Below are 14,955 nucleotides of genomic sequence, written 5' to 3'. Positions count from 1 at the left end.
CTAAATCTTGAAAGCAGAACGGAACAGCCAGAAATTATACATAGCGTATCTGCCAATACTACTAATCCACTGTTTTATCCTCACAAGTCCAGAGTGGAAGCATTGGATAATTTCCAATATGCTATGGAGAGGGATCTCAAGAAACTCCTAAAGGAACAAAGTACTGTCTCTACACACAATAATACAACACGACAAGAAAGGTTTGCCATAAAATCATTGCAATCCAATAAGGAATTAATTATAAAGATGGCCGACAAAGGCGGAAAAATCATTATCATGGATCGAACCATGTATTGTAACAGTGCTTATGCTATCTTAAATGATAGCCTAACATACCGCAGATTATTGTCCGATCCTACGGACGCCTTCAGATCCAGCTTATCTGATGTGGTTAAAGAAGGTATCACCTTGGGGATAATAGAGGAAAAACATTTGTCATACTTTGTACCCCAGTACCCAACCATTTCTTTTATGGCCTTCCAAAAATTCATAAGGGAGTAAGCCCCCCACCACTTGCGTCCTATCATATCGGGGGTTGGCTCCCTTAATGAAAGGATCTGTGAATGGCTAGACAGACTTCTTCAGCCTTTGGTCACCAGGGTGCCTGGGTACCTTAAGGACTCAGGAACTGTACTTAACGCATTTAGAGATTTTGAATGGTCCCCCTCTTTTTCTTGGCTTAGCTGTGATGTTGCGGCCTTGTACCCGTCTATTCCTCATGATCTTGCTATTACAGCATTAGCCCACCATCTTTATAGGTATAGTGATTATAGTAACGAACTACGTGAATATATTATTGATCTAACTAAATATCTTTTGACCCATAATTACTTTACCTTTAACAATGAATTCTTTTTACAGATAGGAGGAGCTCCGATGGGGGCTAGATTCTCTCCCACCTTGGCAGGATTATACATGGCATGGTGGGAGGAATCTGTCATCTTTACCCCCACTAATCCCTACCTCAAATGCGTACAATGGTACGGTCGTTTCATAGACTTGCTTCTGGTATGGTCTGGCAGTGAAGGGCAAGCAAATGAATTTGTGCAATATATTAATAACAATAACTGTAATCTTGCTTTCACTTACCAGTTCAACAACACGAGTATTTCATTTCTGGACATCAATTTGGTTGTGTCCATCTCCACTAAAACTGTCACTACATCTGTTTATCGCAAGGACACGGCTGGCAATACCACCTTACACGCGTCCAGCGAACATCCCCTGCATACTATACGCTCCATTCCGGTGGGGGAATTTACACGCATTAAGCGCATATGCTCAGATAATACACAGTGTGCAGAAGCAACTAAGAGGTTAACACAGAGGGGTTATACCAAACACACCATCAACAGAGCCCGCAGGCTAACCGATAGGAAAAATCGTGATTCTCTGTGGGTCGGCTCGGCAGACAATAATAATTGCCAAACGGTACCTTCAAATCCTATAACTTTTTCCACTGCCTTCTCTCTGGAATATGACAAGATTGTCCAGATCCTTAATAAAAAATTTACCCATACTAAGACAGGACAGCATACTGGCCGAGGTACTTGACCAAGGCTATAGACGCGTCCCACGCAGAGGGAGAACTCTAGGCGACATCTTATCCCCGAGTATGTTATATACCCATGCTATCTCCCCTGCGACACATACTGTGGGCTGTTTCAAATGTGGCATGAACCGATGCCCCATCTGTAAATTCGTAACACAGAAAAAAGAATTTACAAACAGCACACTAGACAAAAGTTAACAAATTCTTGACTTTATCAATTGCAATAGTACTACATTGTCTATGTCAGAGAGTGCGTCTCATGCAACCTCAAATACGTGGGTTGTACGATTAGAAAATTCAAACAACGAATCAGCGAGCACTTATCGAGTATACGCAGAAAATATGGGGTAAGAGCCTCGGGCATAGCGAGACACTTTATAGAAGTCCACGATGGCAATACCAGCAGTTTTAATGTATATGGTATTGTCAAGGTCCACAGATCATCTAGAGGAGGGGATTGGCCAAAGTACACATTGCATAAGGAAGCAGAGATGATTTATTGTTTAGATACAATATATCCCAAAGGTCTTAACTTTAAAAATGATTTGCTTTTTCATTATTCATAATTTATGATTAGAGTGTGTTTTTTCTTCTTTTTTCTTTTTCCTGATTTCCTAAGCCTATTGTGTGCAGAATAATAGCTTCTTGTAACACTAATTATTGTTTTCATTATAACCATGGTTACACACATTTTGGTAATTCTGTTTGCGTTTTTTGGATCATACTCCAGTGTGCAAAGCGCCTTATCGCTCTACATTTAGCACTCCTATTACAGGGTTAAATTGCACCGCTGTGTTTTGCTCCATTCTCGCGAGATGGGACGTGTCACACATCTATTGGTTGGTCTCCTGCTTTTATTCGTTGATTTTAATTTTGTCCATTAGACCATGATTAAGCACATTGGCGTGAAATGCGTAGGTCCTATCATGGAGCATCGCTTTTAATGTATGAATAAAAGTTATATTTTATAGTTCACGTCCCACGGTGCTGGCTCCACCACCTACAATCTTCAGCTACTCCTTGCATCGAGGCGCCTAGCCCACGCCCAGGAGCTTGTGCACCTTTATCAACCATTTGACTGCTGCAGTGAAAACACAACCCAGGGTGAGCTGTATTTCTCTCTTTTGTATTATCTTTTTGCGGTCTGTTTCATGGTTGGTTCTTAGAAGCAACCATGTGTCCACTTCGACAGTCACTGGTTATACTATATAATGTGAAAAGTCATCATAGTAAGGATTATTTCCCTTTAGATTCCGATAAGATTGGAATATGCACCATTCATTGCTGAAGAGGGAGAAGAGCATAAAGTATCCAAGTGAAACATTTGTCTATATAATTCATGTGTTAGCCCTTTATTATGCAAAGCCAAAAATACCCTATTAATTGTGTCTGTATTACTTCTTTCTTTTTAGTGGGATTTTGAAGATTTAGATCAAAATTGGAGTAAGGATTCTGACCTTCTGAGTATCCAACCTAATGATAGCTCCGTTTTGAAAGCCATCAGCGTCAGTCCTGAACAACGGTTCCCATCCACCATCAAATTTTGAAAGCCTTGAGTTCACTACAACCTCTAAGAACACACAATCCCCTAACCTGAGGAAATAGAACGGAGGTGAAAAACAGAAAATTGTTTGTTGACATTGTATATCGGAAAAAGAATATTTGACTCCAGTCACACAATCAGTTTTTTACTTTTTGATCTTTGCATCAGGTGCATTAGCATAATGTTCCAAATTCTCATTGTTACATAAAGTTTTTTTCATAAGAAAGCAATCACATTTATATATTTTTTTCTCTGAGCAGTTTTCAAAATTTTGGCAGTTTCCATTCAATTATCTTAATTTTGGACTGTAAATCCTATTAATATAAGATGTTGCTTTATCGGAGTCTGATGTCTTCAGTTTCTTCTGTTTCGGTCTATTAATTAAAAATGAACCCAGTCTCTCAATGGGTTCTATATGTGGTCTATCACCCTGTATTATAGGACAACCCACTCAGCCAGTTCATCAGCTGGGTTGGCCATTTCCCCCCGAGTCGTGACGTCATCACAACTCAGGGGAAAAGTACTTCCGGCAGGGGTCCCGAGGCTGGTCCCGCCATTAACTGTGGGCACTGGGAGAGGAAAGTGGGTACTCGTTATCACATTTCTCCCTGCTGGATTTTTAAAAAGGCCAAACTTCTCCTTTAACCCCTTCTAACTGCAGCTAGTTTGGGTCTTAATGACCAGGCTAATTTTTCAAAATCTGACCTGTCTCACTTTATGTTCTTATAGCTCAGTAATGCTTTAACGTATGCTAGCGATTCTGAGATGGATTTAGATGGATTTTTTAAATGGATTTAGAAGTCTGGTATCCTGAAAAGCCCCATAATGAGCATTTTAACCCTACAGGCGCTGAAGGAAAGTATTCACAATTAGGCAGTAAAAAAATGGAAAATTAAAATTTTCCAATAATATATACGTTTAGATTAAAGTTTCTTATTTTCAAAAGGAACATGAGAGAAAAAGCACCCCAAAATTTGTAACGCAGGTTCTCTTGAGTACAACGGTACCCCATATGTGGGCGTAAACCACTGTATGGGCACACAGCCGGGCTCAGAAGGAAGGGAGGGCCAATTAGCTTTTCCAATGCAGATTTTGCTGAAGAAGTTTCTGAGCGCCAGGTGCGTTTGCAGTGCCCCTGTAGTGTCAGCAGAGAGAAAAAACCCCATAAGTCACCCCATTTTGGAAAGTGCACCCCTCGAAGAATTCATTTTGGTGTGTGGTGACCATTTTGACCACACAGGAATTACAAAAAGTATTCAAAAGAAGACAGTAAAAATGAAAAACTCGAATTCTTCCAATAATATGTTCGTTTAGTTTGAAATTTCTCAATTTCACGAAGGAAAAGAGAAAAAAAGTACCACAAAATTTGTAACGCAGGTTCTCCTGAGTGAAAAGGTACCTCATATGTGGGCATAGACCACTGCATGGGCACACAGGAGGGCTCAGAAGGAAAGGAGCGCCAATTAGCTTTTTCAATGCAGATTTTGCTGCAGAAGTTTCCGAGCGCCAGGTGCGTTTGCAGTGCCCCTGTAGTGCCAGCAGAGTATAATCTCCCAATAAGTCACTCCATTTTGGAAAGTACACCCCTCAGAGAATTTATTTTGGGGTGTGGTGAGCATTTGGACCCCACAGGTATTAGAGGAAAGTATTCAAAAGTAGACAGTAAAAATGAAAAACTCGAATTTTTCCAATAATATGTTCTTTTAGTTTGAAATTTCTCAATTTCACGAGGAACAGGAGAGAAATGTCACCCCAATATATGTAACGCAGGTTCTCCTGAGTAGAACGGTACCCTATATGTGGGCATAAACCACTGCATGGGCACACAGCCGGGCTCAGAAGGGAAGGAGCGCCAATTAGCATTTTCAGTGCAGATTTTTCTGAAGAAGTTTCTGAGCGCCAGGTGTGTTTGCAGTGCCCCTGTAGTGTCAGCAGAATAGATTCTCCCCAAAAGTCACCCCATTTTGGAAAGTGCACCCCTCAAAGAATTCATCTTTGGGTATGGTGACCATTTTTACCCCACAGGTATTAGAGGAAAGTATTCAAAATTGGCCAGTAAAAATGAAAAACTCGAATTTTTCCAATAATATGTTGGTTTAGTTTGAAATTTCTCAATTTGACAAGGAACAGGAGAGAAAACATACCCCTTAATCTGTAAGGCAGGTTCTTTTGAGTAAAACGGTACCTCATATGTGGGCATAAACCACTGTATGGGCACACAGCAGGGCTCAGAAGGGAAGGAGTGCCAATTTACTGGAGCAAAACCGCAGCTGGTAATGGTTATTAGAATAGCGCAGTTACTAAAATAAAATTTAAAAAAATGAGATTACAGGTAATGTGGGGTGGTTACGGACAGTCTGGGGTGGTTATGGGCAACCTGAGGTGGTTACAGGTAATCTGGGGTGGTTACGGACAACATGCGGTGGTCACGGGCAACCTGCTGTGGTTACGGCAACCTGGGGTGGTTACAGGCAACGTGGGGTGGTTACGGGCAACGTGGGGTGGTTACGGGCAATGTGGGGTGGTTACGGATAAACTGAAGTGCTTATAGGTAATCTCGGGTGGGTACCTGTAATCTGGCATGGTTACCGCAATCTGGAGGGGGTCATTGGCAATTTGGGGTGGTCAGAGGCAAAGTGCGGTGGTGAGAGGCGACGTGGCGTGGTCAGAGGCGACGTGGCGTGGTCAGAGGCAAAGTGCGGTGGTCACTGGCAACCTGCTGTGGTTACGGCAACTTAAGGGGGTTACAGGCAACGTGGGGTGGTTACGGGCAATGTGGGCTGGTTACGGGCAACCTGCTGTGCTTACAGACAATCTGGGGTGGTTATGGGCAATGTGGGGTGGTTACGGGCAACCTGCAGTGCTTACAGACAATCTGGGGTGGATACGGACAACGTGGGGTGTTTACGGGCAACCTGCAGTGCTTACAGACAATCTGGGGTGGTTACATATAAACTGAAGTTCTTATAGGCAATCTGGGGTGGGTACCTGTAATCTAGAGCAAATCGGTGATGCACTCCTCTCGCTAGTAGGTGCTCAGTGGGTTGTGGTTCTTCAACCATGTATCCAACAAATAGTAGAAATCCACGGCACTCAATGTTATGCAGAAGTGAAAAAGTTTATTTTACAGTGAAAAAAGAATAATGTATACTCCGACCAATATGAGATACTATGCAATAGAGATCATAATAGTGAGGCAAGCTTTCGGCCCTTCCCGGACCTTCTTCAGGCTAAAGGATCTCGTGTGCAGTGTGTAGCTGGGATCTGGCTGGGATCCCAGCTACACACTGCACACGAGATCCTTTAGCCTGAAGAAGGTCCGGGAAGGGCCGAAAGCTTGCCTCACTATTATGATCTCTATTGCATAGTATCTCATATTGGTCGGAGTATACATTATTCTTTTTTCACTGTAAAATAAACTTTTTCACTTCTGCATAACATTGAGTGCCGTGGATTTCTACTATTTGTTGGGTACCTGTAATCTGGCATGGGCACCGCAATCTGGAGGGGGTTATTGGCAATTTAGGGTGGTCAGAGGCGACATGGCGTGGTCAGAGGAGACGTGGCGTGGTTAGAAGCGACGTGTGGTGGTCAGAGGCAACGTGCGGTGGTCAGAGGCATCGTGGCGTGGTCAGAGGCAACGTGCGGTGGTTACGTGCAATCTGGGGGGTTCCATGTAATCTGGCGTGATTACGGGCAACCTGGGGGGGTTATGTGCAACCTGGAAGGGTTACAGACAATCTGGGGTTGTAAATGATAAACTGAAGTGCTTATAGGTAATCTGGGGTGGGTACATGTAATTTAGGGTGGTTACGGGCAATCTGGAGGGGGTCACTGGCAATTTGGGGTGGTTACGGGCAACGTGCGGTGGTTACGGGCAACGTGCGGTTGTTACAGGCAACGTGCAGTGGTTACGGGTAATCTGGGAGAGGTTAGGGGTAATTTGGGAGTAAACTGCAATTATTACTATAATGAAAAGTGTGTTTTATTTTTTTGTATGTTTGTCACTTTTTGTACTTTATACATTCATTTTCACTGTATTACTGATTACTGTGATATTTTCTATCACAGTAATCATAGTTCAGTGATAGAGACCAAATTGGTCTCTGTCACTTTAAATTTTCAGAGTTGGCTGGTTGTGGAGCGCATGCGCATTTCATAACCAGCCAGGACGCCGAGGAGGAAGGAGCTCCAGGATCAGGTAACGTATATGGGGAAGGGGGGCTGACTGAGGGACGGGGGGTGACTGGGGGGGGTGGGGGGCGACTTTGGGAGGACGGACACATCACTTTTTATCCCCTGTCACCAATCATTTATGGTGACAGGGGATAAAAAGTGCCGGGATGCACGTGGCACAAGCGATCAGCGGTATATAGTATATACCGCTGATCGCTTGTACCGGGACCCCACAGGGGGGTCCCCGATCACTGCCCCATGCTCTCCGCTACCTCCGGTGGCGGAGAGCATGGGGCTTTCATTCATTTTAACTTTTCCATCGCTGTGAACAGACATTAGTCTGTTCACAGCAATGGCGGCGGCCATCTTGGAAATGATGGCCGCCGGGGGAGGGGGGTTAGTGATCGCCCTACTAGGGGGGGCTGATCTGAGGTCTGGGGGACACTTATTTCATCTCCCCCCACCGTGGATTCACGGCGGGGCGAGATGAAAGGCGGCGGCACCGGTAATCCCTTTTACCGACGGCCGCCGCTATAACGTTAATAGCGGCGATCGTCGTATGGGGGGGCAGGACGGACCCCACACACTGCCCCAACCCCTCAGCTACCTCCGGTAGCTGGGGGGGATGGGGTGGGGGCCGTCCCGGCCCCGCTATCCTAGTCTCTGCCATCGCCGTAAAAAGCTAATGGCAGCAGAATAAGGACCCTTAGTGACCGCCGTAAAAAGCCGTATCGGCGTTCACTAAGGGGTTAAGTTTAGAGGGGTTGACTGTGGTTGTTCAGTGCTTTTGGTCAGTATTTTGCAATCAAAACCAGGAGTGGATGAAAAACACAGAAAGGCTATGTTCACACATTGTTGAAATTTAGTGGATGGCCCTCTAATGGCAAATAACAGCCATTATTTCAAAACAACAGCCGGTGTTATAAAATAACAGCAATTATTTGTCACTAAATGGGGGCCATCCACTCAATTTCAACAACGTGAATTTGGCTTTTCTGTGTTTTCAATCCACTCCTGGTTTTGGTTGCAAAATACTGAGCAAAAATACTGTGTGGGAACATAACCTAAAAGATTATTTGAAGAAGTGGGCTTTCATGTTGATTTTGAAAGCCTAGATAGTAGAGTTTAAATGCTCAATAACATAAAGATATGGGTTACACATTGGGATAATTGTGGAAAATTGTGTATCACATAAATGATGAAACAGCCAAGAGGAGAGCAGAACAGAGGGTTTATAAATGTGTCTGACCAGAAATGTGTGGGATAATATTACGACATTAGGACAGAACTGTATGGAAAATAGAGGACTGCCTTGTATGTCATTGTCAGAATTTTTGAATTCACTGGGAAATGGGCATAGAGCGAAGGGACTGGCAGAAAGGAGTGGTGGTGAAGAAACAACTTAGTATAACTGGGAAGCTGGTTTTAGAAAGGAGTATTGTGAAAAAAAGTTATGCGTTATTGTATGTAGTTTTGTGCACAAATATTTTCAATTTATCTGAATATGTGTAGAATTCATCAAAGTTTAATGTTATAATATGTGATTAGGTGCTTTTGTTACAGAGCTCTAGATCTCCAGCGTTCATGGCCGGATTAAAGGGGGGGCACAAGGGGCACGTGCCCCTGGGCCTCCACCACTAGGGGGCCCCCACCAGCTGAAACCCGGAAGGGGAGTTCCGGAGCTATTTTATTTTTTTTTAAACCCCTCCGCCGCCCCAGCGCCAACGTCCACACCCGGGCGGTTTGGGGGGGCGATGGGTCGTCCGGGGGATCAGGCAGGTACAGAGGCAGGCTGAAAAGGTCTCCCCCATGCAGGGCCGGCGTGAGCTTCCGGTACAGACAGGCCGGAAGCTCACAGTGCAGCCCCGCGATGCCCGAACCTCTCTCCTGTTTGGCAGCGGCGTGATGACGTCACACGCACGCTGCTGAGCAGGCAAGAAGTTCGGGCATCGCAGGGCTGCACTGTAAGCTTCTGGCCTGTCTGTACCGGGAGCTCACGCCGGCCCTGCATGGGGGAGACCTTTCCAGCCTGCCTCTGTACCTGCCTGATCCCCCGGCTGGTCCCCCTGCCAGCCGGCTAATCCCCCGGACCCCTGGCTGGTCCCCCTGCCACCCAGCTGATCCCTCAGCTCCCCGACCGCTCCCTCTTCCCTCCCTGCCTGTCACCTCAGCTGCCCCCACCCATCCTCTCCCCCTGCCACCCCAGCTTACCCCGATCTTCTCCCCCAGCCCCCCGATCTTCTGCCCCTGCAACCCCAGCCGCCCTCCCATCTTCTCCCCCTGCAACCCCAGCCGCCCCCCATCTTCTCCCCCTGCAACCCCAGCCGCCCTCCCATCTTCTCCTCCTGCAACCCCAGCCGCCCTCCCATCTTCTCCCCCTGCAACCCCAGCCGCCCTCCTATCTTCTCCCCCTGCAACCCCAGCCGCCCCCCATCTTCTCCCCCTGCAACCCCAGCCGCCCCCCATCTTCACCCCCCTCCTCCCCTCTGACCTCACTGAGGAGAGGATAGCGCGCCGACAGGACCTCAAGTGGTAGGAAACCTGATTTCTCCAGCTGCAGCAGGGAGGTGACGTCACAGAGCCTGCTGGACGATCTGTCACAGCGGCTGCCAGGCTAAAGGAACCAGGAGAGAAGAGAGAAGACCCATCCCCCGCCCAGATCAGGTGAGTGTAAGTGAATGGGGTATATTTACTATGGAGGACATTACAGCAGGGGTATATACTATGGAGGGCATTACAGCAGGGGTATATATACCATGGGGGACATTACAGCAGGGGTATATACTATGGAAGACATTACAGCAGGGGTATATATACTATGGAGGACATTACAGCATGGGGTATATACTATGTATGGGGACATTACAGCAGGGGGCATATACTGTACTATGTATGGGGTCACATATCAGAGCAGGGGGCATATACTATGGGGGCACATTCGAGAAGGTGGTATATACTATGGGGGCACATTCGAGAAGGTGGTATATACTATGGGGGCACATTAGAGCAGGGGGTATATACTATGTATGGGGAAACATCAGAGCAGGGGGCATATACTATGTAAGGGGACATTACAGCAGGGGGCATATACTATGGGGGCACATATCAGAGCAGGGGGTATATACTATGTATGGAGACACATATCAGAACAGGGGTATATACTATGTATGGGGACACATATCAGAGCATGGGCCATATACTATGGAGGCACATTAGAGCAGGGGGTATATACTATGGGGGCACATTACAGCAGGGGGCACAGCAGGGCTGGACATTATTACTATATGGTGGCACAGCAGGGGGCAATATTACTATAGGTGGGCACAACATGAGGACTTTATTACTATATGGAGGCACAACAGGAGATATTATTACTATATGTGGGCACAGGGGACATTGTTACTATATGGGAGCACAGCAGAGGATCCTACATACAGTCATACCTACATTCAGTGAGTCACTGAATTACATGTTTTTTCTTTGTTTTTTTGTAGAAAACTATTTGGTAGGGAACCCTGAAGTGAAAAGGGAAATATTGCTCTTTGCCATAATACACACGCTGCTTTTTAATAGCAGAGTTTTACTGTATCAGCTGAAATTGTGGCAAAACTGCATGAGATAATAATTCTGTAGTCTGTGTGCAGCATATGGTATATACTGTATATAGTCTGTGTGCAGTGTATGATATATAGCCTGTGTGCAGTGTATGGTATATACTGTATATAGTCTGTGTGCAGCATATAGTATATACTGTATATAGTCTGTGTGCAGCATATGGTATATACTGTATATAGTCTGTGTGCAGCATATGGTATATACTGTATACAGTCTGTGTGCAGCATGTGGTATATACTGTATATAGTCTGTGTGCAGCATGTGGTATGTACTGTATATAGCCTGTGTGCAACATATGGTATATACTGTATATAGTCTGTGTGCAGCATATGGTATGTACTGTATATAGTCTGTGTGCAGCATATGGTATATACTGTATATAGTCTGTGTGCAGCATATGGTATATACTGTATATAGCCTGCGTGCAGCATATAGTATATACTGTATATAGCCTATGTGCAGCATATGGTATATACTGTATATAGTCTGTGTGCAGCATGTGGTATATACTGTATATAGCCTGTGTGCAGCATGTGGTATATACTGTATATAGCCTGTGTGCAGCATATGGTATATACTGTATATAGTCTGTGTGCAGCATATGGTATATACTGTATATAGTCTGTGTGCAGCATATGGTATATACTGTATATAGTCTGTGTGCAGCATATAGTATATACTGTATATAGTTTGTGTGCAGCATATAGTATGTACTGTATATAGTCTGTGTGCAACATGTGGTATAAACTGTATATAGTCTGTGTGCAGCATGTGGTATATACTGTATATAGTCTGTGTGCAGCATGTGGTATATACTGTATATAGCCTGTGTGCAGCATATGGTATATACTGTATATAGCCTGTGTGCAGCATATGGTATATACTGTATATAGCCTGTGTGCAGCATATGGTATGTACTGTATATAGTCTGTGTGCAGCATATAGTATATACTGTATATAGTTTGTGTGCAGCATGTGGTATGTACTGTATATAGCCTGTGTGCAGCATATGGTATATACTGTATATAGTCTGTGTGCAGCATATGGTATGTACTGTATATAGTCTGTGTGCAGCATATGGTATATACTGTATATAGTCTGTGTGCAGCATATGGTATGTACTGTATATAGTCTGTGTGCAGCATATGGTATATACTGTATATAGTCTGTGTGCAGCATGTGGTATATACTGTATATAGTCTGTGCAGCATGTGGTATATACTGTATATAGTCTGTGTGCAGCATATGACATATAGCCTGTGTGCAGCATATGGTATATACTGTATATAGTCTGTGTGCAGCATATGATATACAGTATAGCCTGAGAGCAGTGGATGATATATAGCCTGTGTGCAGCATATAATATATAGCCTGAGAGCAGTGTATGGTATATAGCCTGTGTGCAGCATATGGTGTATATCTTATGTATGTCATATGCTGCACACAGGCTATATATGCCATATCATGGGCTGCACACAGCTGTGTATTTTAATCCTTAGGGTACGTTCACATGTACCATATCCGCTATATATTCTACACAGCCTTTAAGTACTTTCTGGTTGCTCCTTACTGCTTCAGCTAGTGTACATGGTTGGGAACTGCAGATGGAACTTAGACTTGCAAGTCCAGGTTCCTTCAGCGATTCACATCTGCATATGCTGCTGTGGGGGCTAACACAGGGGGCAAGAGAGCACAGAAAGTACTGAAGTGCTGTGTTCTTGCATTGCATTATTACCATAAACACAAAGTGGGAACACACCCCGAGTGGGAATACACCCCTCCCCATCCTGTCTCTAGGGCCTGGCATCTTCCTCTGGACTGCAGCCTCTAGTGACCATCACATGCAAAACAGAGGAGGATGCTGAGCCACACAGCCAGGAGTGAGGAGGGGTAAGTGCTAAGTCTGCTACAGTAAGTAGCCACCTGTATAGATCGCTGTATGGGATATATTTGGAAAAAAAAATGGGGGGGGCCCCCAACTAAATTTTTGCCCAGGGCCTCCACCAACCTTAATCCGGCCCTGCCAGTGTTACTTGCGTTTACTCATGTAAGTGACCCTGTGTAATCAGGGAGTATTGTAGTTATCCATTCTGTTCTTACTGCCAGGATCCAGGTAACCTCTGAACAATGTGACCTAACTGTGTTTTCCTTTAAGGTATGCAAGCATCATAGCCTTATTCAAGAACCTTTGTAACGGCTTCTTTATAATCTGCTTACCAAGAACCTCTCTGCCAATGATCAACTGCATTCTTTATCACCTGGCATCACAGTCTTCTGAAATCCTGCTCATAAAAGTTGCAAATAATTTACCCAAGTGCATCCAAGGCCATTTGCTTCACGTTCATGCTTTTCTGTTTTAGTGTGATTTCTTACAGACATGACATACGTATTGATGGTTTTAGCTATATTCCATTATCGACTTAACACCATAGATTGCCAGTTTGACAAATGATGGGGCTTTAAAACCATTAAGCTCATGCATTCTGTTGCTAACCGTATATTGTTGCTAATAACAATAACTGGTAGGCAAATATCTGTTAGATACACAAGCCTGTCCATTTTATTCATGTCTGTAAGTTATTGAATGTGTGTGTGTTTATATATATGTGTGTGTGTGTGTGTGTGTATATATATATATATATATATATATATATATATATATATATATATATGTGTATGTATGTGTGTGTGTGTGTGTATATATATATATATATATATATATATATATATATATATATATATATATATATAATATTGTTGTTGTTTTTTTATGTAAAAACAGATTGCTGTCTGCTCACTAACCATCCCACAGTGGTTAGGTGTCCACTGCTCTACACTGCTTGGTCTTTGTCCCCAAAGAACCCCTCCCCCAAAATAACAATTGAACATACACAGCTGCTCTCTGGACAACCCTGATGTATCACAGAGCAATAAAATACCTAAATGTTAGACCAGGAAATCCATCAAGCAAGATGCATCAATAATTTATTTGACAAAACCATGTCACACCCCTAATGATTAAAAATTTATCACAAACTCCCATACTGCACTATTAAATAAGACAAGAACTAATATAATAGACATAATGTCCTACTGCAAATTTCCTTCTGAAGACAGATACAGAACATGAGGTCCTCTTGGTATGCTGGCTATCAAAGGTACCTACAAGAAATCTTCATGTGGATGGTTAATGTTTTAGCAGGTGATGTGGATATTCCTAGCAACACTCCCTTTGGTCAATTGCTATCAAAATTAGGATGGAGAGACATGTGGAGACTTTCCTGCAACAATAGAATTTACATGTTACACCTCTGCCCATCATGCTCTCTCATTTGTATAGATTATGCAATGGGAAATACAAAAGTGTGCATACTCCTCACTTCCATGACACATTTGCAACATGCTGTCTCTGGCCATTCTCCCATACTGGTAGAAATTAATGTACAACCCCTTGTCCCAAGTAGATGGATAAGTAAGATCCACCCCTTTCGGTTAACACTGTTTAAAGGGGTACTCCAGCATGAGAATATTGTATTTTAATTAAATTATGACCTCAAGATATATAACTTTCAAATATAATGTTATTACCAATAGTCCTCGCTTTAGTGGCTTTTCTTGCTTTTCACCACTGACAGGAAATGGAAGGACTACAAAACTTGTATTGACCCACAGCTTCCCTCCTCCATGTCAATGCATAATCTCTGATGTCACAAAAGGCTTGACTGGATCTCTCACCCCCCCTAAATGATTCACTAATTTAAAATCTCTAACAAGCCTCTCTAGCCTACAATTGAGCAGGCAAGGAGTGATAGAAGCAGCTTCTGCCACTTCACTGATTGTGCAGTAGTCTTGTCAGGAATATGCAGTAGCCTGGTGTGAACTGGGCCTGGTTTTTGCTTTTGTGTGACACACCCGATTGCTTCTCAGCTTTCGGCAATGCAAAAGTTACACTGAACTGGGCTAGTCTTTATTGCCACAGCTGAGCAAGTCTGTTTGATTGACGTTTTTCTCTGCCTGTCTGGAACCTGGAGGATTAAAGTGCCGGTCCAATGGGGATCCGGACCAGGCT

The 14,955-nt window shown here is 43.9% G+C and overlaps 1 protein-coding gene across 6 annotated transcripts in view; it reads left to right on the top strand.

The window, feature by feature from the left end:
* Nucleotides 1-3,398, top strand: part of TMEM44 (transmembrane protein 44) — a 64,251-nt gene extending 60,853 nt beyond the window's left edge. For 5 of the 6 annotated variants that reach the window (XM_069975065.1, XM_069975070.1, XM_069975064.1 and 2 more), the window contains one exon: nucleotides 2,965-3,398. In XM_069975065.1, the coding sequence (XP_069831166.1) occupies nucleotides 2,965-3,099 (135 nt within the window). In that variant the 3' untranslated portion in view covers nucleotides 3,100-3,398. The remainder of the gene's footprint in view (nucleotides 1-2,964) is intronic. The other variant, XM_069975066.1, reaches the window with a different exon arrangement.
* Nucleotides 3,399-14,955: the final 11,557 nt, after the last annotated feature.

Source organism: Dendropsophus ebraccatus, chromosome 6, assembly GCF_027789765.1.
Source record: "Dendropsophus ebraccatus isolate aDenEbr1 chromosome 6, aDenEbr1.pat, whole genome shotgun sequence".
NCBI classification, from domain to species: domain Eukaryota; kingdom Metazoa; phylum Chordata; class Amphibia; order Anura; family Hylidae; genus Dendropsophus; species Dendropsophus ebraccatus.
The sequence above is the reverse complement of the archived record's forward strand: the minus strand, read 5'-3'. Positions and strand labels throughout refer to the sequence as shown.